General features: G+C 43.5%; 2 protein-coding genes across 3 annotated transcripts in view; one reads left to right on the top strand and one right to left on the bottom strand.

Moving 5' to 3' along the window:
- Positions 1 to 259: 259 nt before the first annotated feature.
- On the bottom strand, positions 260 to 21489 carry LOC129827914 (solute carrier family 49 member A3-like). 2 transcript variants are annotated; one of them, XM_055889199.1, is made up of 10 exons: positions 21118 to 21488; positions 13821 to 13979; positions 13108 to 13324; positions 12625 to 12701; positions 12385 to 12522; positions 7502 to 7618; positions 7227 to 7379; positions 5140 to 5297; positions 4916 to 5028; positions 260 to 901 (listed from the first exon to the last, which is right to left on the bottom strand). In XM_055889199.1, exons 1-10 carry the CDS (start codon positions 21259 to 21261, stop codon positions 741 to 743), a joined length of 1437 nt encoding a protein of 478 aa, XP_055745174.1. In that variant the 5' UTR covers positions 21262 to 21488; the 3' UTR covers positions 260 to 740. The 2 variants fall into 2 exon arrangements, with proteins under 2 accessions (XP_055745174.1, XP_055745175.1); XM_055889200.1 differs by lacking the exon at positions 260 to 901 and adding an exon at positions 1306 to 1740 and having other exon boundaries at positions 21118 to 21489.
- The window catches only part of LOC129827915 (polycomb group RING finger protein 3), a 55491-nt gene continuing 51516 nt past the window's right edge, over positions 18059 to 22033 (top strand). The window contains exon 1 of the mRNA XM_055889203.1: positions 18059 to 18338. The gene's annotated coding sequence lies outside the window, so the exon portion shown is untranslated. The remainder of the gene's footprint in view (positions 18339 to 22033) is intronic.

Raw genomic sequence — 22033 nt, 5'->3', positions numbered from 1 at the left:
ATGTGGTAAACGGCACATAATAGTATCCAGTAGAAATGAAAGTCTTCTGACAATTATTCACTAAGTTGTATGTATTTAGAAGCGAATTAAACCAATGACTGTCATGGTTTATTTTACTATAAAGTATATTTACAGGAGTAGTTTAAAATACCAAATGTACACAATTGAATGTATAAATGAATTTGGTACTGACAAAAATGTGCCATCATTCAAATACCTGCAATTTGTTTTATGAAATCGTCTGTACATCCCACAAGCATACATGTCCACCACCATCACAGTTTAATTCCATCAAAATTCCAGTCAATTCAGGTATTGGATTACTTTTGCAGCATACATTTCACGTCCAATTTAACAGACCGGGCCGAAATGACCTCAACTCTGCTCCGCATCAGTATAAAAGGTGCATAAGATGCTATTCATCTTAGTGCATACCTGTATAAAAGTAAAGCCCCGTTTCAAATTGAGTAACTTATGATCACTGTTTACCACCACCGTTTAAGCAATATTAAATATCGCTATTGTAAAAACTGTAATCATTCACTTGGGACTAGAGAATGAAGCAGTATAGCAAAGGTAGAAATTACCTTTCAGTTACATTCCGAAAACCTAAATATTATTTGTAAAGGAATGTAATGGTAAGTCAATACACTTGGCCTCCTGTGAGAATTGGCGTGCTTCTGAAATGATGCCAGTGACATAGTGATCTCAAAACAGCTCAGTTAACCCGTGGCCTGTGCCTACTTTGGGTCAGAGTTTGACGTGCTGTCACAGGTTGTCAGAGTTGGCATTTTTCCACCAGCCTGTGCCTCAGCATCCAGTCTCCTGTACTTCGTGTGGAAGAAGATAACGAAGCAGCATGTAAAGACACTGAACAGGCCTGCCATCACCAGCACGGGCACTGTGGAGACGTACACAGGAAAAGACAAGTCGATGACTGGAGCTAAGCCATTTTCAGACATTTCTACAGGAACTAATCACAGTGTGTGTGTTCTAGAGAGAATCACGCTGCTAGAGCCACAGCAAAGCACCAGATAATAATAATACAGGCTTGTTCCTCTTTATCAAGTCCCGAGAGGATTTCATTATGTTATATTTAGAAGTAAGAGTGGCAACTTAACTGAACATAACCTCCGGCATCACTGTGTTTTGGCCTTGGGCACGTAATTTATCTTTGGAGGGCACTATTTGTTTATGTATTCGTTGTAAAATAAACTATAGCTTGTCGGGTCACCTGTTCCTCAATTTCAATGGGAATAATGTATTTGCAACATACAGTACCAGTCAAAAGTTTGGACACACCTACTCATTCAAGGGTTTTTATTAATTTGTACTATTTTCAACATTGTACAATAATAGTGAAGACATCATAACTATGACATAACACATATGGAATTATGTAGTCCCCCCAAAAGTGTTAAACAAATCAAAATATAATTTATATTTGAGATTCTTCAAAGTAGGCACCCTTTGCCTTGATGACAGTTTTGCACACTCTTGGCATTCTCTCAACCAGCTTCACCTGGAATGCTTTTCCAACAGTCTTGAAGGAGTTCCCACATATGCTGAGCACTTGTTGGCTGCTTTTCCTTCACTCTGCAATCCAACTCATCCCAAACCATCTCAATTGGGTTGAGGTCAAGTGATTGTGGAAGCTAGGTCATCTGATGCAGCACTCCATCACTCTCCTTCTTGGTCAAATAGCTCTTACACAGCCTGGAGGTGTGTTGTGTCATTGTCCTGTTGAAAAATAAATTATAGTCCCACTAAATGTAAAGCAAATGTGTTGGCGTATTGCTGCAGAATGCTGTGGTAGTCATACTGGTTAAGTTTGCCTTGAATTCTAAATAAATCCCTGACAGTATCACCAGCAAAGCAGCCCCACACCATCACACCTCCTCCTCCATGCTTCACGGTGGGAACCACACATGCGGAGATCATCCGTTCACCTACTCTGCATCTCACAATGACACAGCGTTTGGAACCAAAACCTCAAATTTGGACTCATCAGCCCAAAGGACAGATTTCCGCTGGTCTAATGTCCATTGCTCGTGTTTCTTGGCCCAAGCAAGTCTCTTCTTCTTATTAGTGTCCTTTAGCAGTGTTTTTTTGCAGCAATTCGACCGTGAAGGCCTGATTCACACAGTCTCCTCTTAACAGTGCCACTGACACGGCCGACTACCAAAACCTGCGGGCTCTCCTTCACCGCAGCCAACGTGAGTAAAACATTTAAACGTGTTAACCCTCGCAAGGCTACCGGCCCAGACGGCATCCCTCGACTTGTCCTCAGAGAATGCGCAGAGCAGCTGGCTGGAGTGTTTACGGACATATTCAATCAATCCCTATCCCAGTCTGCTGTTCCCACATGCTTCAAGAGACCCACCACTGTTCCTGTTCCCAAGAAAGCTAAGGTAACTGAGCAAAACGACTATCACTCACTTCCGTCATCATGAAGTGCTTTGAGAGACTAGGTCAAGGATCATGTCACCTCCACCCTACCTGACACCCTAGATCCACTCCAATTTCCTTACCGCCCCAATAGGTACACAGACGATGCAATCACACTGCACACTGCCCTAACCCATTTGGACAAGAGGAATACTTATGTAAGAATGTTGTTCATCGATTACAGCTCAGCATTCAATGCCGTAGTACCCTCCAAGCTCATCATTAAGCTCGGGGCCCTGGGTCTGAACCCCGCCCTGTGCAACTCGGTCCTAGACTTCCTGACGGGCCGCCCCCCAGGTGGTGAAGGTAGGAAACAACATCTCCACCCCGCTGATCCTCAACACTGGGACCCCACAAGGGTGCGTGCTCAGCCCTCTCCTGTACTCCCTGTTCACCCATGACTGCGTGGCCATGCACGCCTCCAACTCAAACATCAAGTTTGCAGACGACACAACAGTAGTAGGCTTGATTACCAACAACGACGAGACGGCCTACAGGGAGGAGGTGAGGGCCCTCAGAGTATAGTGTCAGGAAAAGAACCTCACACTCAACGTCAACAAAACAAAGGAGATGATTGTGGACTTCAGGAAACAGCAGAGGGAGCACCCCCCTATCCACATCGACGGGACAGTAGTGGAGAAGGTGGAAAGTTTTAAGTTCCTCGGCGTACACATCACGGACAAACTGAAATGGTCCACCCACACAGACAGCGTGGTGAAGAAGGCACAACAGCGCCTCTTCAACCTCAGGAGGCTGAAGAAATTTAGCTTGTCACCAAAAACACTCACAAACTTTTACAGATGCACAATTGAGAGCATCCTGTCGGGCTGTATCACTGCCCTGGTACGACAACTGCTCCGCCCACAACCGTAAGGCTCTCCAGAGGCTAGTGAGGTCTGCACAACGCATCACCGGGGGAAAACTACCTGCCCTCCAGGACACCTACACCACACGATGTCACAGGAAGGCCAAAAAGATCATCAAGGACAACAACCACCCGAGCCACTGCCTGTTCACCCCGCTATCATCCAGAAGGCGAGGTCAGTACAGGTGCATCAAAGCTGGGACCGAGAGACTGAAAAACAGCTTCTATCTCAAGACCATCAAACTGTTAAACAGCCATCACTAACATTGAGTGGCTGCTGCCAACATACTGACTCAAATCTCTAGCCTCTTTAATAACTAAACATTGGATGTAATAAATGTATCCCTAGTCACTTCAAACAATGCCACTTTATATAATGTTTACATACCCTATATTACTCATCTCATATGTATATACTGTACTCTATACCATCTACTGCATCTTGCCTAGGCCGTTCGGCCATCGCTCATCCATACATTTATATGTACATATTCTTATTCATTCGTTTACACTTGTGTGTATAAGGTAGATGTTGTGAAATTGTTAGATTACTTGTTAGAAATTACTGCACGATTGGAACTAGAAGCACAAGCATTTCGCTACACTCGCATTAACATCTGCTAACCATGTGTATGTGACCAATACAATTTGATTTGATTTGATTTGTTGAGCTGTGTCTGTTACTTGAACTCTGTGAAGCATTTCTTTGGACTGCAATTTCTGAGGCTGGTAACTCTAATGACCTTATCCTCTGCAGCAGAGGTAACTCTGGGTCTTCCTTTCCTGTGGACATCATCGTGAGAGCCAGTTTCATCATAGCGCTTGATGGTTTTTGCGACTGCACTTGAAGAAATGTTCAAAGTTCTTGAAATTTTCCAAATTGACTGACCTTCATGTCTTAAAGTAATGATGGACTGCCGTTTCTCTTTGCTTATTTGAGCTGTTCTTTACATAATAGGGACTTGGTCTTTTACCAAATAGGGCTATCTTCTGTATACCACCCCTACCTTGTCACAACACAACTGATTGGCTCAAACGCATTAAGAAGGAAAGAAATTACACAAATTAACAAGGTACACCTGTTAATTGAAATGCATTCCAGGTGACTACCTCATGAAGCTGGTTGAGATAATTCCAAGAGTGTGCAAAGCTGTCATGAAGGAAAAGGGTGGCTACTTTGAAAAAGATCAAATATCAAATATATTTTGATTTGTTAAACACTTTTTTTTTTTTTGGTTACTATATGATTCCATGTGTTATTTCACAGTTTTGATGTCTTCACTATTATTCTACAATGTAGACAATTGTGAAAATAAAGAAAAACCCTGGAATGAGTAGGTGTGTCCAAACTTTTGACTGGTACTGTATATTGTTAGCTGTGGCAAAGCATGTGTTGTCTAGGATGCCGTTTCAGCCAACATTTCGGTCTGCCATGTGCACCTTGTGTTATTTGCATACAAATGCAAAGTCTTAACTGCTAACAAAACAACCAATAGCTGTTATTGCCTGCAGAAATGTAATGGTGGGCAACCGATTGTACCTTCAATTAGCATTCATATACTATTTTAATCCCTCCGATACATATGGTAGTTCTTGACTTACCCGTCCAACTCAAGGCCGCATCACCTCCTGCAGAACAGGTAGAGAAGGGCGAGTCGGCCATTGGTTTGGTCAACCCCTGAAGAAGCAGTATATAGATAACTGACTGGATCTGTCTGAAAAAAACAAAAACAAGCACGTGCTTATTAACACATAGCCCTTAATTCACAGTCTTGCTCTTTAGTCTATGTTCTTCTTGTATGAAACAGTGTATCAGACAGATGTACCCTGATATAAATATCAGGCCTGCTGAGGTGGCCTCCCCAACCGGGTAGGAGCACTCCACAGACAACTCCATGGCAACCGGGTAAATGGAGAAGCCGAAAAAGCCGAAGAGCGAACAAGCAACGGCCACGGCTATTCCCTGATTCCGCATCTGAGATACCTGGTAGGGGGAAGGACACACACACAAGGATGAGAAGGTGTTACACACAGAACTGCTTCATAAAAATAGAAGATTGTAAAGAGGATAATGGCACCAACAGAGAGGGCTGCTGTGCTTCTAGCTCATAGGAAAATTTGCACTATTTTGTTTTTTTATGTATTCTTTTTTACATTATTAGACCACACGTTTTTTTGTGTTATTACATACAGCCGGGAAGAACTACTGAATATCAGAGCGGCGGTAACTCACCAGCACTACCAGCATTACAACCAGGAATATGACTTTCCCAAAGCGAATCCTTTGTTCGCACCCCCCAGGGCAATTTAACTAATTCCAGAGGCCGACCCAAAACACTGCCGGCAGAAGAGATGTACTCGGAGCGGTCTTCTTGTTCGCTAATGTTCAGTCTCTGGATAATAAAGTTGATGAGCTCAAAGCGAGGATTTCTTTCCAGAGAGACATCAGGGATTACAACATACTCTGTTTAACGGAAACATGGCTCTCTCGGGATATACTGTCTGGGGAAGTCCAGCCAGCTGGGTTCTCAGTTGATCGTGCAAACAGGAATAAATATCTCTCCGGGAAAAAGATGTGTGGTGGTGTTTAACGACTCATGGTGTGATTGTTCACCCAACCTGAATACCTCACAATCAAATGCTGACCGTATTATCGGCCAATAGAATTATCTTCGGTTATTATCTTTGTATATCCCCCTTCAAGCCAATACCACGACGGCCCTCAAAGAACTTCACAGGACTTTATGCAAACTGGAAACCACATATCCTGAGGCCACATTTATTGTAGCTGGGGATTTTAACAAAGCAATTTTGAGAAAAAGGCTGCCGAAGTTCTTTCAACACATTGACTGTAGTACTCGCGCTGCTAAAACACTCGACCACTACTACTCCAACTTCCGTGTTGCCTACAAGGCCCTCCCCCGCCCTCCTTCGGCAAATCTGACCATGACTCCATTTTGCTCCTCCCTTCCTATAGGCAGAAACTCAAATAGGAAGTATCAGTGCAAAGGACAATTCAACGCTGGTCTGACCAATCAGAATCCACGCTTCAAGATTGTTTTGATCAAGCGGACTGGGATGTGTCCCGGGTAGCTTCCGAGAATAACATTGACGAATATACTGATAGAGTGACTGAGTTTATCAGGAAGTGTATAGGAGATGTTGTACCCACTGTGACTATTAAAACCTACCCTAACCAGAGACTGTGAATAGAAGGTGTAACAGTTTAACTTTAGTCCGTCCCCTCGCCCCGTAACGAGGCCAAAAAGATTATCAAGGACAACAAACACCCGAGCCACTGCCTGTTCATCACGCTATCATCCAGAAGGCGAGGTCAGTACAGGTGCATCAAAGCTGGGACCGAGAGACTGAAAATCAGCTTCTATCTCAAGGCCATCAGATTGTTAAATAGCCATCACTAGCACATTAGTGGCTGCTGCCTATAGACTTTAAATCACTGTCCACTTTAATAAATGGAACACTAGTCACTTTAATAATGTTTACATATTTTGCATTACTCATCTCATATGTATATAATGTATTCTATTCTACTGTATCTTAGTCTATGCCGCTCTGACATTGTTTGTCCATACATTGATATATTCTTAATTCCATTCCTTTACTTAGATTTGTGAGTATAGGCTGTATGTTGTGAAATTATTAGGTATTACTTGTTAGATATTACTGCAGTCGGAGCTAGAAACACAAGCATTTCGCTACACCCGCAATAACATCTGCTAAACAAGTATGTGACCAATTCAATTTGATTTGATACTTTGAAAGAAGAAAAACTGAAAATATATGCTGTTTTCTTCCACCCCAAACCTTAGTTTGGAACAAGCATCACTGTTTCATCATCACACCTATTCATGAAGTACTAAACTGATAACCCTGAGGTTTGACCCCGACTCACCACTGAGAAGGCAATGCAGGCCAGCGCTGAGAGGCTCATGTTGACCTTGGTGACCTCTGTGAACTTCTTGGTCTTGTCAACGTAGAGACCCAGGAAGCCAGCTCCGACTATACCGAACACGATGAAGAGACCCCCGCACAGTCCTGCAAAGTCCTGCAACAACAACACACATTGAAAATATTGTTTAGGAAACCAATTCATGGGACATTTATTTTCATATTTAGCAATGAAAAACTAATCTTGTTGGTCCTTTGGGATCATTGATGGGTGCTTACATTAGTGTACCCTCGGACGCACATAATCTGCTCCAGCAGTGTAGAGAAGCAGGTGAACACAGCGATCCCCGAGCCGAAACACAGCAGGAGAATCATGTAGGCCTTGTTCCTCAGGAGCTACAAAGGAACAGGAGGCAGACAGACACAGGTTACAGTGTGTTACAGATGGTCCTGTTAGAAGATAGCCATCAGGGATCATTCAATACTGCAGAAATTTGATTTCAAGCAGTATCCAAATCCATCGGATGTAGTGATCACAATTTAGTATCCATATCTAGGAAAACCAAAGTTCCAAAAACTGGGACTAATATAGTGTATAAGAGGTCATACAATACGTTTTGCAGTGATTCCTATGTTGATTGATGAAAAGAATATTTGTTGGTCCGTGGTGTGCAATGAAGAGCAACCAGACGCTGCACTTGACACATTTATGAAATTGCTTATCCCAGTTACTAATAAGCATGCACCCATTAAGAAAATGGCTGTAAAAACCGTTAAATCCCCCTGGATTGATGAGGAATTAAAAAATTTATGGTTGAGAGGGATGAGGCAAAAAGAATGTCAAATAAGTCTGGCTGCACAACTGATTGGCAAACCTACTGCAAATTGAGAAATCTTGTGACTAAACTGAATAAAAAGAAGAAGAAACTACACTATGAAACAAATATAAATGACATAATGAATGATAGTAAAATGCTTTGGAGCACCTTAAATGAAATTTTGTGCAAAAATGCAAACTCAGTTCCATCATTCATTGAATCAGATGGCTCATTCATCACAAACCCCACTGATAATGATTTTTTCATTGACAAGATTAGCAATCTTAGGCATGACATGCAAGCAACAAATGCTGACCAAATTATGAAAGACAAGCACTGTAATTTTGAATTCCGTAAAAGTGAGGGTGGAAGAGGTGAAAAAAGTATTGTTGTCTATGAACAATGACAAGCCACCGGGGTCTGACAACTTGGATGGAAAATTACTGAGGATAATAGCGGACAATATTTTCTTCAATTTAAGCTTACTAGAAAGTGTGTGCCCTCAGGCCTAGAAGGAAGCAAAAGTCATTCCGCTACCTAAGAATAGTAAAGCCCCCTTTACTGGCTCAAGTAGCCGACCAATCAGCCTGTTACCAACACTTAGTAAAAATTGTGTTTGAGTAGATACAATGCTATTTTACCCTAAACAAATTGACAAAAGACTTTCAGCACGCTTATAGGAAAGAACATTCAACAAGCACAGCACTTACACAAATGACTGATGATTGGCTGAGAGAAATTGATGATAAAAGATTGTGGGAGCTGATTTGTTAGACTTCAGTACAGCTTTTGACATTATCGATCATAGTCTTCTGCTGGAAGAACATATGCGTTTTGGCTTTACACCCCCTGCTATATTGTGGATAAAGAGTTACTTGTCTAACAGAACACAGAGGGTGTTCTTTAATGGAAGCCTCTCAAACATAATCCAGGTAGAATCACAATTTCCCCAGGGCAGCTGTCTAGGCCCCTTACTTTTTTCAATTTTACTAACGACATGAGTAAAGCCAGTGTGTCTATGTATGCAGATGACTCAACACTATACACATCAGCTACAACAGAGACTGAAATGACTGCAACACTTAACAAAGAGTTACAGTTAGTTTCAGAATGGGTGGCAAGGAATAAGTTATTCCTAAATATTTCAAAAACTAAAAGCATTGTATTTAGGAAAAGTCATTCACTAAACCCTAAACCTCAACTAAATGTTGTAATAAATAATGTGGAAATTGAGCAAGTTAAGGTGACTGTTATGGTCAAAACATATTGATACAACAAAAGCTAAGATGGGGAGAAGTCTGTCCATAATAAAGCGCTGCTCTGCCTTCTTAACAGCACTATCAACAAGGCAGGTCCTACAGGCCCTAGTTTTGTTGCACCTGGACTACTACTGTTCAGTCCTGCACTGAGGATAGGACACACTGTCACCACCAATAAATCCACTATAATTGAGAATTTCAATAAGCATTTTTCTACGGCAGGCCATGCCTTCTACGGCTGTCCACGGCTGGCCATGCTTTCCACCTGGCTACCCCTACCCGGTCAACAGCACTGCATCCCCCACAGCAACTCGCCCAAGCCTTCCCCATTTCTCCTTCTCCTAAATCCAGTCAGCTGATGTTCTGAAAGAGCTGCAAAATCTGGACCCCTACAAATCAGCCGGGGTAGACAATCTGGACCCTTTCTACCTAAAATTATCTGCCGAAATTGTTGCAACCCCTATTACTAGTCTGTTCAACCTCTCTTTCGTGTCGTCTGAGATTCCCAAAGATTGGAAAGCAGCTGCAGTCATCCCCCTCTTCAAAGGGGGGGACACTCTTGACCCAAACTACTACAGACCTATATCTATCCTACCCTCCCTTTCTAAGGTCTTCGAAAGCCAAGTCAACAAACAGATTACCGACCATTTCGAATACCACCATACCTTCTCCGCTATGCAATCTGGTTTCAGAGCTGGTCATGGGTGCACCTAAGCCACGCTGAAGGTCCTGAACGATATCTTAACCGCCATCGATAAGAAACAATACTGTGCAGCCGTATTCATTGACCTGGCCAAGGCTTTCGACTCTGTCAATCACCACATCCTCATCGGCAGACTCGATAGCCTTGATTTCTCAAATGATTGCCTCACCTGGTTCACCAACTACTTCTCTGATAGAGTTCAGTGTGTCAAATCGGAGGGCCTGTTGTCCGGGCCTCTGGCAGTCTCTATGGGGGTGCCACAGGGTTCAATTCTTGGACCGACTCTCTTCTCTGTATACATCAATGATGTCGCTCTTGCTGCTGGTGAGTCTCTGATCCACCTCTACGCAGACAACACCATTCTGTATACTTCTGGCCCTTCTTTGGACACTGTGTTAACAAACCTCCAGACGAGCTTCAATGCCATACAACTCTCCTTCCGTGGCCTCCAATTGCTCTTAAATACAAGTAAAACTAAATGCACGCTCTTCAACCGATCGCTGCCTGCACCTGCCCGCCCGTCCAACATCACTACTCTGGACGGTTCTGACTTAGAATATGTGGACAACTACAAATACCTAGGTGTCTGGTTAGACTGTAAACTCTCCTTCCAGACTCACATCAAACATCTCCAATCCAAAGTTAAATCTAGAATTGGCTTCCTATTTCGCAAAACAAAGCATCCTTCACGCATGCTGCCAAACATACCCTTGTAAAACTGACCATCCTTCCCGATCCTCGACTTCAGCGATGTCATTTACAAAATAGCCTCCAATACCCTACTCAATAAATTGGATGCAGTCTATCACAGTGCCATCCGTTGTCACCAAAGCCCCATATACTACCCATCACTGCGACCTGTACGCTCTCGTTGGCTGGCCCTCGCTTCATAATCGTCGCCAAACCCACTGGCTCCAGGTCATCTACAAGACCCTGCTAGGTAAAGTCCCCCCTTATCTCAGCTCGCTGGTCACCATAGCAGCACCCACCTGTAGCACGCGCTCCAGCAGGTATATCTCTCTGGTCACCCCTAAAACCAATTCTTCCTTTGGCCGCCTCTCCTTCCAGTTCTCTGCTGCCAATGACTGGAACGAACTACAAAAATCTCTGAAACTGGAAACACTTATCTGCCTCACTAGCTTTAAGCACCAGCTGTCAGAGCAGCTCACAGATTACTGCACCTGTACAAAGCCCATCTATAATTTAGCCCAAACAACTACCTCTCCCCCTACTGTATTTATTTATTTTGCTCCTTTGCACCCCATTATTTCTATCTCTACTTTGCACATTCTTCCACTGCAAATCTACCATTCCAGTGTTTTACTTGCTATATTGTATTTACTTTACCACCATGGCCTTTGTTTTGCCTTTACCTCCCTTATCTCACCTCATTTGCTCACATTGTATATAGACTTATTTTTCTACTGTATTATTGAATGTTTGTTTTACTCCATGTGTAACTCTGTGTTGTTGTATGTGTCGAACTGCTTGCTTTATCTTGGCTAGGTTGCAGTTGTAAATGAGAACTTGTTCTCAACTTGCCAACCTGGTTAAATAAAGGTGAAATTTAAAAATTTAAAAAGTGTGGTCAGGTGCCACAAAGAGGGACCTTTTTGCAATTGGCTCAGAACAGGGCAGCACGGCTGGCCCTCGGATGTACACAGAGAGCTAACATTATTAATATGAATGTCAATCTATCCTGGCTCAAAGTGGAGGAGAGATTGACTTCATCACTACTTGTATTTGTGAGCGGTATTGACATGTTGAATGTACCGATGTGTCTGTTTGAACTACTTGCACACAGCTCGGACACCCATGCACACCCCGACAAGACATTCCTCTTCACAGTCCCAAATCCAGAACAGACTATGGGAGGCGCACAGTACTACATAGAGCCATGACTACATGGAACTCTATTCCACATCAGGTAACTCATGCAAGTAGTAACATTTGATTTCAAAAACAGATAGAAATACACGTTATGGAACAGCGGGGACTGGGAAGCAACAAAAACATAGGCACAAACACACACGATAACATACACACTATACACCCACGTACACATGGATTTTGTGTTGTAGATATGTGGTAATAGAGTAGGGGCCTAAGGGCAAACACTTAATGTGTTGTGAAATCTGTTGTTAATGTTTTGTAATGTTTTTAAAAATGTATAACTGCTTCATTTTGCTGGACAGAGAGTAAGAAAGGAAGAGTATCTGCTAATAAATACCAAACATACGATGCAATATGGATGCTGTTACCCCCTCAAATGAAGTATAATGAGCCTGAACCTCAGTACCATCAGGAGTGAATTAAATGTTGATGGGGACTACAAATATTATTAGTACAGTATTGTCATTCTCTGTGTGTATAACTCCTCACCAGCTTGATTCCCTCCAGGAAGGGCTCTGAATTGGAGCTTTCGGCACTGGCTGAGGGGGGCGTTGGGGGGGCACTATCACGGATCCCCACTGTTGCTAGGAGACAGATAATGGCTGCTGGTACAGCATATATGAACAGCTGGGAAGATCAGTGAACGCGGAAAAAGTATTAATGCAGTGATAAATATATATGCAATCTAAAGTCAAGACAATCTGTTTTACTATTTCTTCCTTAACTCACCATTAAAGCGATGTTGTTGGTAGTCCCCACAATCATAGGGGAAAAGATGCTAGCAATGAGAATCCCAAGGGGATTTGCTGAAAGGAGAAATAGAGAAACACAACCGAAAAATGTAAAATAGGCCGCCATGATATTGTCTGTTGTTTGGAGCTTAAACGAAAAGACATTTTGGACTTTCTCTTCCTACTTTTTAGAGGATCTCAGTTCCTGTGACTGAAAAGCTGACTGAAAAGCTGACTGAAAAGCTGACTGAGGCTGACTGAAAAGCTGACAGAAAAGCTGACTGAAAAGCTGACTGAGGCTGACTGAAAAGCTGACTGAAAAGCTGACAGAAAGCTGACAGAAAGAGGAGCAGTTGGCAATTCAAAACATACATGGCAAGTGGTGCCTAAACCAATAATGCTGACTTGACACAGGTAGTTTTAACAGAGTAACTGATGGGAAAATCTGTGGTGGACAGGACAGCAACCATAGCTCACTCACACATGGAGGCTATCATATTGGCGGTGGCCCGCTGGTGCTCTGGGAACCAGAGGGCTGCCAGCTTGGTGGGAGTGAAGATAACCAGGGGCTGGGCCAGGGCACACAGGGTTTGGCCCCCCATCACCACGGGGAAATTGGCTGCACTTGGTAGGCTCCTCATGATGCCCACGTAACGCAGCACAGCTCCCAACATGTTGAGCCAGGAACCCAGCACAAGCTATAGAACAGTCAGAAAGGCAAAATGTCACAATGGGCACGATTTAGTAAAAATATCAGAGTGCCATCTGCATGTGGGCAGCTTCCTCTATCATTGACAGCAGACTTCATATCCAAAGCCCACACACTTTCTATCTGAGATTTTTCCAGACAAACTCAAACATTCACACTTTACTGAATGCCCCTCTTACACCTCTCATCCATAACTCTTTCATCATTTCTCTTTCATGCATATTTATTTCATGCATATCTTAAAGGAACAGTCTGTATCTTTCATTTCAAGTACTGGACAGACTCCCCTAACAGGTTTGTTTTCAGCATGTGCACAGACTTGTAAACACATATGCTGCATGATACTGTAGGCAAGGCAGGTTTAATGGAATCTGGTCTGTTTTATTCATTTAACCTTTATTTGCCCAGGAAGTCCCATTGAGGTCAGGAGACCTCTTTTACAAGGGAGACCTGTGTGTGGTCTACTTTGACCAGACTGTACATACTGTGATTCGGAGTCCTAAGGTGTCCAGCATCCATGTGGTCCCAAAGCTGAGAGGAATGGCCACCACCATGTAGATGATGGACAGCCAGTTGATCTGGTCCAGGGTGACACCCATGAACTGGGCTGAATGGTCTGCCACTGGAGCAAAGGTCAGCCATAACTGAGGACACAAGCACAAACACAAAGGAAGAGGGTGTTTTAGGATCATTTGATTATATACAATAAATGTGTTATTACATTATTTACAACTTGCTGCTTGTACACAAATGTTCTTCACTGATATTTCCTCAATCATTCTATCTGCCCAATGTTACAATGCAGTGACACAAAAATGTCTGATAGGACACCATCTGTTAATATTCCAGTCCAATCAAGACGTCAACCAATGAGACTACTCCATTTAACCTTTATTTAACCAGGATGTCCTATTAAGGACTGAATACCTCTTTCCCAAGGAAGATATGGCAATACTGCATGACAAAGCTCAACCCACTGGTATACATGTGATCATGTGATTAAAGGATACATCACTAAGCAGGAAGTAAATCACAGCCTTGCCTTGTGGAACTCCAAGTCACGTGAAAACAGAAGCAATGACTCACAAGGCACTAGCATATGACCCAGCTTTAGGCCGGACTATTCAAATCAGAGGCTACTATGGAGTGTTTACATAGGCTTATTTGCAAATAGTCTGGGTAGCCATTTGATTAGCTGTTCAGAAGTCTTATGGCTTGGGGGTAGAAGCTGTTTAGAAGCGTCTTGGACCTAGACTTGGCGCTTCGGTACTGCTTGCCGTGCGGTAGCAGAGAGAACAGTCTATGACTTATATTGGCATTCATTGGTCAAAATGAATATGTAGAATTCCTATGCTGAGAAGAGAGACCAACCATCCCAGCCCAATAAACAGTGATAGGCCTATACAATCACAGTATGTTAACCATATACAGTTTGACCCCTGTGCCCTCTCTTTCAAAGATTAACCTAACTTTAACCTCTTAGATGTTGTCCCTTATATAGGAGACTTTGAGCGGTTATGGACCGGTTCCAAGTTACATTTTGGTGTACAAAGCCCACTGTGAACGTTGCTGGGTCCAGTACCTTATAGTGCCAGAAAGCCCCAATTGTCTGCTTTCCACTACTTCTCAATCAGCGGAGATTACCTGAAGTGTCAGGTTTCACACCCAACATTTGCATAGGGAGTGACGTGTCACATTTTCTGGCCTATCCAGACAAAGTTTCAATTTCATCTGCCTCTGAGCAATAGATTCCAGCCTACTCAAGAGCATGTTGTGTCTCAACCGATAGCGGGCACAACACTAAAACCTCAGATGATTTAAAGTAAAGTCTAAGCGACAACATGCAAATATGAAGGCACAAATTCATTCCTTCAATTCAGAGACCGCTCTTCACCGTGCCCAGAACTGGCCGAACAGGTGTTGTACCTCCTTTCCCTCCTTCATGGAACAGTAGTTATAGTCATAACTGTACGTTCCCTTTCAGTCACTCAACTCAGTACAACAAAGCTATGGGGACATGAAATCACACCCCAAGCCGACCCCAGGGGACACCAAATGAAATTGCCAATGGCAGACCACTCAGAGTTCCAACCCGATAGGAAAACCTGTGGTACCCGAATATTGTGCAATCTGCATGCTGCTTAATGACCCTCTCCTGCCCCAGTGATAACCACACTGTTGGCTACACTGGGGGAAATGAAATCCGAGCAATAAAACCTCACAAAAATGTTTGGTAATGCCCAACTCGCCGTAGAACAGATATCTCCTGAAGGCAACCCTTTAAACAACGCCCAAGACGTTGCCAAACCCTTGGTGAAATGGGCACGTACACCGTTAGGTAATTCTTGCCTTTTGCTGTCATAGCGGACCAGAGAAATAGCCCCCGAGCTGCAGTTTAGAAAGCCCCCTGAAACTATCCGGATTAGCAAAACAGACAAAAAGTTGGACACTCAAACGTACACCCCTAGTCCGCTCAATGTACAAATAAAATTAAATGTTATGTGTCACATACACATGGTTAGCAGATGTTAATGCGAGTGTAGCGAAATGCTTGTGCTTCTAGTTCCGACCATGCAGTAATATCTAACAAGTAATCTAACCTAACAATTTCACAACAACTACCTTATGCACACAAGTGTGAAGGAATGAATAAGAATATGTACATAAAAATATATGAACGAGTGATGGCCGAACAGGTACAGTATATACATATGAGATGAGTAATGTAGGGTATGTAAACATGGCGTAACGCTCATACGGAGACAGGGCATGTAACCTCCACTGCTCCTCAGAAGCAAATGGAGGAGGCGAAAAGTGAAATAGCTCAAAGCTAGAGACCTGTGGACATAGTCATGACGTTAGCAGCAAAGGGTGCAATAGGACGCAACGTCACCTTAGAGTCAACAAGGGCGAACTTTATACAAGAGGGGTGAATGGATAACACGTGGCGATCTCCAACACATTTGGCCGAGGCCAAAGCCACGAGCAGGGCGGTCTTGTAGGAAAGGATCTTCAGATCCAATGACTCCATTGGTTCAAAGGGGGCCTCACAGAGCACACCCAAAACCAAAGCCAAATCCCAAATGGGTACAATAGGTTTAGACTCCCAGTCCCCGCCTAAAAGGAGAATGATCCCCGTGAACCAATGTTCTTTGGGCCAACGGGGAGCCACAAGGATCAACGACAATCCCTCCAGATGCACCCTTTCCAGCATGGGCTGAATCAGGTCCACAGGGGGAAACGCGTCAAGGAGCACCCAGAGCCCTTATCGAGAAAACCAGCCAACAACGCACGTTTTCTTATGATGCGTAAAGATCTACGTCATCCTTGCTAAACATTTCCCATATCTGGGAGATCCCAGAGAACGGGGCACCCCTGGATAGCAGATCCACACCTCTATTGAGGCACCCGGGGAGATGCGTCGCCCGGAGTGAGGGAAAGTGCCCACTGCTCCACAGCAGTAGTGAGCGAGCCAAGGATAAGATGGTTAGAGACTGCAACCTTCCCTGTCTGTTGATGTATGCCAGCAACCCCCAAATGTAGCTACCCTCAGGGGATGCGTCTGTCGTGATCACCTTGTGGGATATAACTCATCCCATGGGGGTCCCCAGCGGCAACAAAGCCAATTGGCATAACGGGGCCACCCGGAGTGACCAATTTAGATGGAGCGATGCGTCCATGTGCCTATCACCCACCGCTGAAAAGGTTGCATCAGCAACAGCCCGGGGGAAACCACGGGTATCATAGAAGCCATCATCCCCAATTGACGCAGGCACTGGTGAAAATGCTATATGTGACCCAGCCAAAATCAGGCCAAGCAAAACCGGAAACCAGACTGCCTCTGCTGGGACAAGAACGTTTAAGTCTATCTTGAGACCAAGAAACGGAACGTGCTGAGATGGAGTCAAACAGCTATTCTCTTGATTCACTATGAAACTCAGAGACTGAACATGAGAAACTAGCATGGATGTGTGTAACACCACCTGCTCCCTCGACTCCGCTACCACCAGCCAAATATCCAGGTAGTCCAATTTCCTGAGTCCCAGACACTCGTAGGCTATACAGCCTCAAAATGGAACCTCAGGAACTTCCTGTGAGGGGGATATTATTGCCACATGAAAGTATGCGTCCTTCAGGTCAACTGAGGTGACCCAATTGCCCGGGTGCCCTGTAACAACCGGCTGTTCGTGAGCATTCTGAATTTTTAGACCCTATTGTTTAGAGCACGCAGGTCTAAAATGGGTGCAAAGTCCCTCCCTTTCTGGGAACCAATAAATACTGTGTGTGCCAGCTGTCCTGGGCCTCTGACATGTTTGCATTTTCCAGGGTGACACTGTGCATGCACGCCATTGGTCGACACAGACAGCGAGTCTCCCGCAATGTGCCATCTGAAGGAGCATAAAAACAAAATGTGGGGGGTTCACCATTCTCCACAACCCGAGTGTCTGACTGTGGGAAAGGGACTCTATTTATTGAGCTCGTATGTGGAGGACAACACACTCTTGACACCCGTGAACACAATGTAACTTGGGGTAGAAACAATGTTTTTAAGTGCCTTTTATGAGCACATGAGCTCAAGTAATGGCCGACGCAGTACCCCGGTCGGCCGTAGCCAAACACAGAGGCACTGTTGTCACAGTACCATATGCAGTACCGTATGCTAGCCACGCCTGCTGCCAGTGTAGAGCTAGCAGAAGAAAACCGGGTTAAGCTAGGGCAGCTTTCACATGCCTCAGCCCAGGCAGACAAGGCATTTGATCTGACCAAAGCCTCAATTCATCCATGGTTCCCATTACTCAGACCCAGCAGAGGCTCCTGTGAGAGGAAGTCCTAAGAATTCTACACATTTGCCAAGGGAACCTGGTCACACTATGGACTCGGGAACAGTGCAAGCCGTGGGCAAGCCACTGTTACTGACACCGTCCCTTCATCTCGCACACAAGCTGAGCCGAGCCGGGGCAGCAAGAGCATGCACCACGCCGAGACATACCAGACAACAAAATGTGAGTATCTTTTAATTTATTTGAACCTGAACCCACCTTGTTAGGCTTCGTCGTTTTGGTTGCGTTAACCATCTTACTCAGCCAGTTAGCCAGGCTAAACAGGCAGAAGAATAACTAACAAATTGGTAGGGAACTTCACCAAACTAGTTATTAAACTTTAAAATACAAAGTCCAGAATGATTTTTTAGATATTTATTTAACTAGGCAAGTCAGTTAAGAACACATTTTATTTACTATGACTGTCACGGTATTTGTCATCTGAAGAAGAGGAATTTGTTTTATTTATTTGTTTATATTGTTTTATTAAAAATGAATACTATAACAAAAAAAAACAAGAGAATAACCGAAACACTCCTGTAAGGTGAAAACACTAAACAGAAATTAACTACCCACAAAAACCATGTGGGAAAAAGCTACCTAAGTATGGTTCTCAATCAGAGACAACGATAGACAGCTGCCTCTGATTGAGAACCACACCCGGCCAAACACAAAGAAATACAAAACATAGAAAATGAACATAGAATGCCCACCCAAATCACACCCTGACCAAACCAAAATAGAGACATAAAAAGCTCTCTACGGTCAGGGCGTGACAATGACGGTCTACCCCGGCCAAACCCTATAGGACTCCCAATCACAGCCGGTTGTGTTACAGCCTGGACTCAGCCTGAACCAATGTCTGTAGTGACGCCTCTAGCACTGAGATGCACTGCCTTAGACCGCTGCGCTACTCGGGAGTCCGAGTATGTCCGCCCTCTGGGACAGTTAAGTTAGAGTAAAGCCTGATACATTTTGCATTCCAATATTATAATTTTTAAAAGAAATGTGTGAATTGTTCTGCTCAGTTAGAGGTGAAGAGTGGAAGAATTGAAGGAATGAATCCGTGTCTTGGGTTTATCACCTGTGGAAGATGGGGCTTCCATTGACATTGTCAGGCGTGATTTGCCCTAAGGCACACATCCCCTATTAAAGCAATAGCACCAGGGGTACATTAGCTACATTCTCTGAAATATTAGGGTGCACCATATGGCAGATACCTTCACAGTACCCTTGTAGAAGTCTGAACCAAATGCATTTTGACTCAATGAGTGATATGCTGAAGGGGTTCATGATGACTCCTGAAACGTCACTATAGGCTGCTAGGCTACTGTATTTCATAGTGAAGGGTAAACACAAATTTTGGATCTGCAGCAGTCTGTCCAAATCAAATGAAATTGTATTGATCACATACACATGTTCAGCAGATGTTATAGCAGGTGTATTGACATGCTTGTGTGTCTAGCTCCAACAGTGCAGTAATATCTAACAAGTAATATCTAACCATTTCAAAACAATACACACAATACACACAAATCTAAAGTAAAGGAATGGAATTAAGAACATATAAATATTTGGACGAGCAATGTTGGAGCGGCATAGACCAAGATACAGTAGAATAGAATAGAAGGACTTCCTGTGACATCGGGTGCTGTAGGTATCCTGGAGGGCAGGTAGTTTGCCCCCGGTGATGCGCTGGGCAGACCGCACCACCCTCTGGAGAGCCCTGAGGTTGCGGGCGGTGCAGTTGCTGTACCAGGCGGTGATAAAGCCCGACAGGATGCTCTCCATTGTGCATCTGTAAAAGTTTGTGAGGGTTTTAGGTGCCAAGCTAATTTCTTCTGCCTCCTGAGCTTGAAGAGGCGCTGTTGCGCCTACACTGAGTAGTTAATCATGAAACATATACCCTTCTTCTTCCCGGAGAGATCTTTATTCTTGACTGCACAATGAACTGAGAACCCAACTGGCTGTATGGATTCAGACAGTATATCCCGAGAGAGCCATGTTTCCGTGAAACAAAGTATGTTACAATCCCTGATGTCTCTCTGGAAGGAGATCCTCGCATTGAGCTCGTCAACTTTATTATCCAGAGACTGAACATTAGAGAGTAATATACTTGGAAGCGGTGGGTGGTGAGCGCGCCTACTGAGTTGGGATTAGGAGTCCACTCCGAATACCTCTTCTCCGCCGGCGGTGTTTTGGATCAGCTCTGGAATCAGTTCAATTGCCCTGGGGGGTACGAACAACCGATCCAATTCGGGAAATTCCTGGACATAATGCTGCTCGAGAACATCTACATTTTAAAAAGTCTAATAAATCCATGTAATATAGCCTACACCATCACAATAAATCCATTATTTATTCTAGACAGGTCTAAAGAAACATGATATGAAGTAAATGTAGTCTATTTCAGAAGAACAGAATAGCATAAATTGTTGCTATAAGCTATGCCATATGGCTGTGGGCTACACTAGTTCATTTATCAAATGTGGCAGTAAGGAATCACATAATATACCATATTATATCAGGATCACAAACAATAGAAAGAGGTCAGACTTTCAAAAGTAACCTGTAGGCTACATGTCAGTGTCACATGCTTCTCCAGTTCATTTACCTTTTAAAACAATGTAGCAATCAGAGCCATAGAGATTGTTACATTGTTGTAGCATTGTAGCAATCTGAGCCCCAGAGATTATTACATTGGTGTAACATTGTAGCAATCAGAGCCATAGAGATTGTTACATTGTTGTAACATTGTAGCAATCTGAGCCCCAGAGATTATTACATTGGTGTAACATTGTAGCAATCAGAGAAATAGAGATTATTACATTGGTGTAACGTTGTAGCAATCTGAGTCACAGAGAGTTTTACATTGCTACAAAAATTTACAAAATCACACCATGAATTTATTGACAGATTACAGCCACGTATGAGACAGCAAATGATCATTAAAGCCACTTACTATGGAGTTTGAGCAATTTAGCAAGCACAGCACGAATAGAATGAACCATCTCCTCTTGTATACTTTGAATACAATACATTTTTCGAGTACTGGATTGGGTTTAACCGGAATGACGTCGTCCCGAAATTCATCAACATCTTCCATGAGTAGTGTTGTATCCAGCCTGATGCAGTAGACTTTAAAATATCAAACGAGCATATTTGAGCCAAGGGTATAGTGCCTTTAAAACGTTGATTTAAAACATATCCTACATTGTCATTCCGATAAAGCAACACAACTAGCCGGTTTGAGATCAACAACACCGCCCAGTGTTTTAGTGAGGACGGGTATTCATTACGGAAACCGGTTACGGTTTAAGAACCAAATGGAAGCAAACAGACCAAACGTAACGAAACCGCGAGGGACCTACCTGAATTTGTCCAATAGAAACTCCCGTTTGCGTTTTCCGTTTGAAGTTAACGGAAAACGTTTTGTAACAGACGAAACGTTTTGCAACAGAATTGGCGTAATGACTACACCCCAGCAGGAATACTGCAATTCGGATGCCCCTCCCTTTGTCTAGCCCTAGAAATTGAGTCCTAGTGATAGTCTAGTTCAATGTTCATTCTGCTTTGGAGATCGAGGTAGAGGGTGTGCAGAGTTTTGTTCTAGCCCAGCACTAACACACCTAATTCTATTATTCAACTTCTCAATTATTATAAGTGACAAAATTCATGTTCATACTGAACATGAGGAGTTACCATCAGATAAAGGATATGAGATGAATATGATAGACTGCAGTGGAGGTCTGTGCTGTTTAAGATGAGGGATGACCATGATTGTTTTCATGAGCATGGCCTTATTAAGCAATAAGGCACGAGGGGGTGTGGTATATGGTCAATATACCACAGCTAAGGGCTGCTCTTTGCACGATGCA

The sequence above is a fragment of the Salvelinus fontinalis genome, chromosome 29, assembly GCF_029448725.1.
Source record: "Salvelinus fontinalis isolate EN_2023a chromosome 29, ASM2944872v1, whole genome shotgun sequence".
NCBI lineage: Eukaryota > Metazoa > Chordata > Actinopteri > Salmoniformes > Salmonidae > Salvelinus > Salvelinus fontinalis.
The sequence above is the reverse complement of the archived record's forward strand: the minus strand, read 5'-3'. Positions and strand labels throughout refer to the sequence as shown.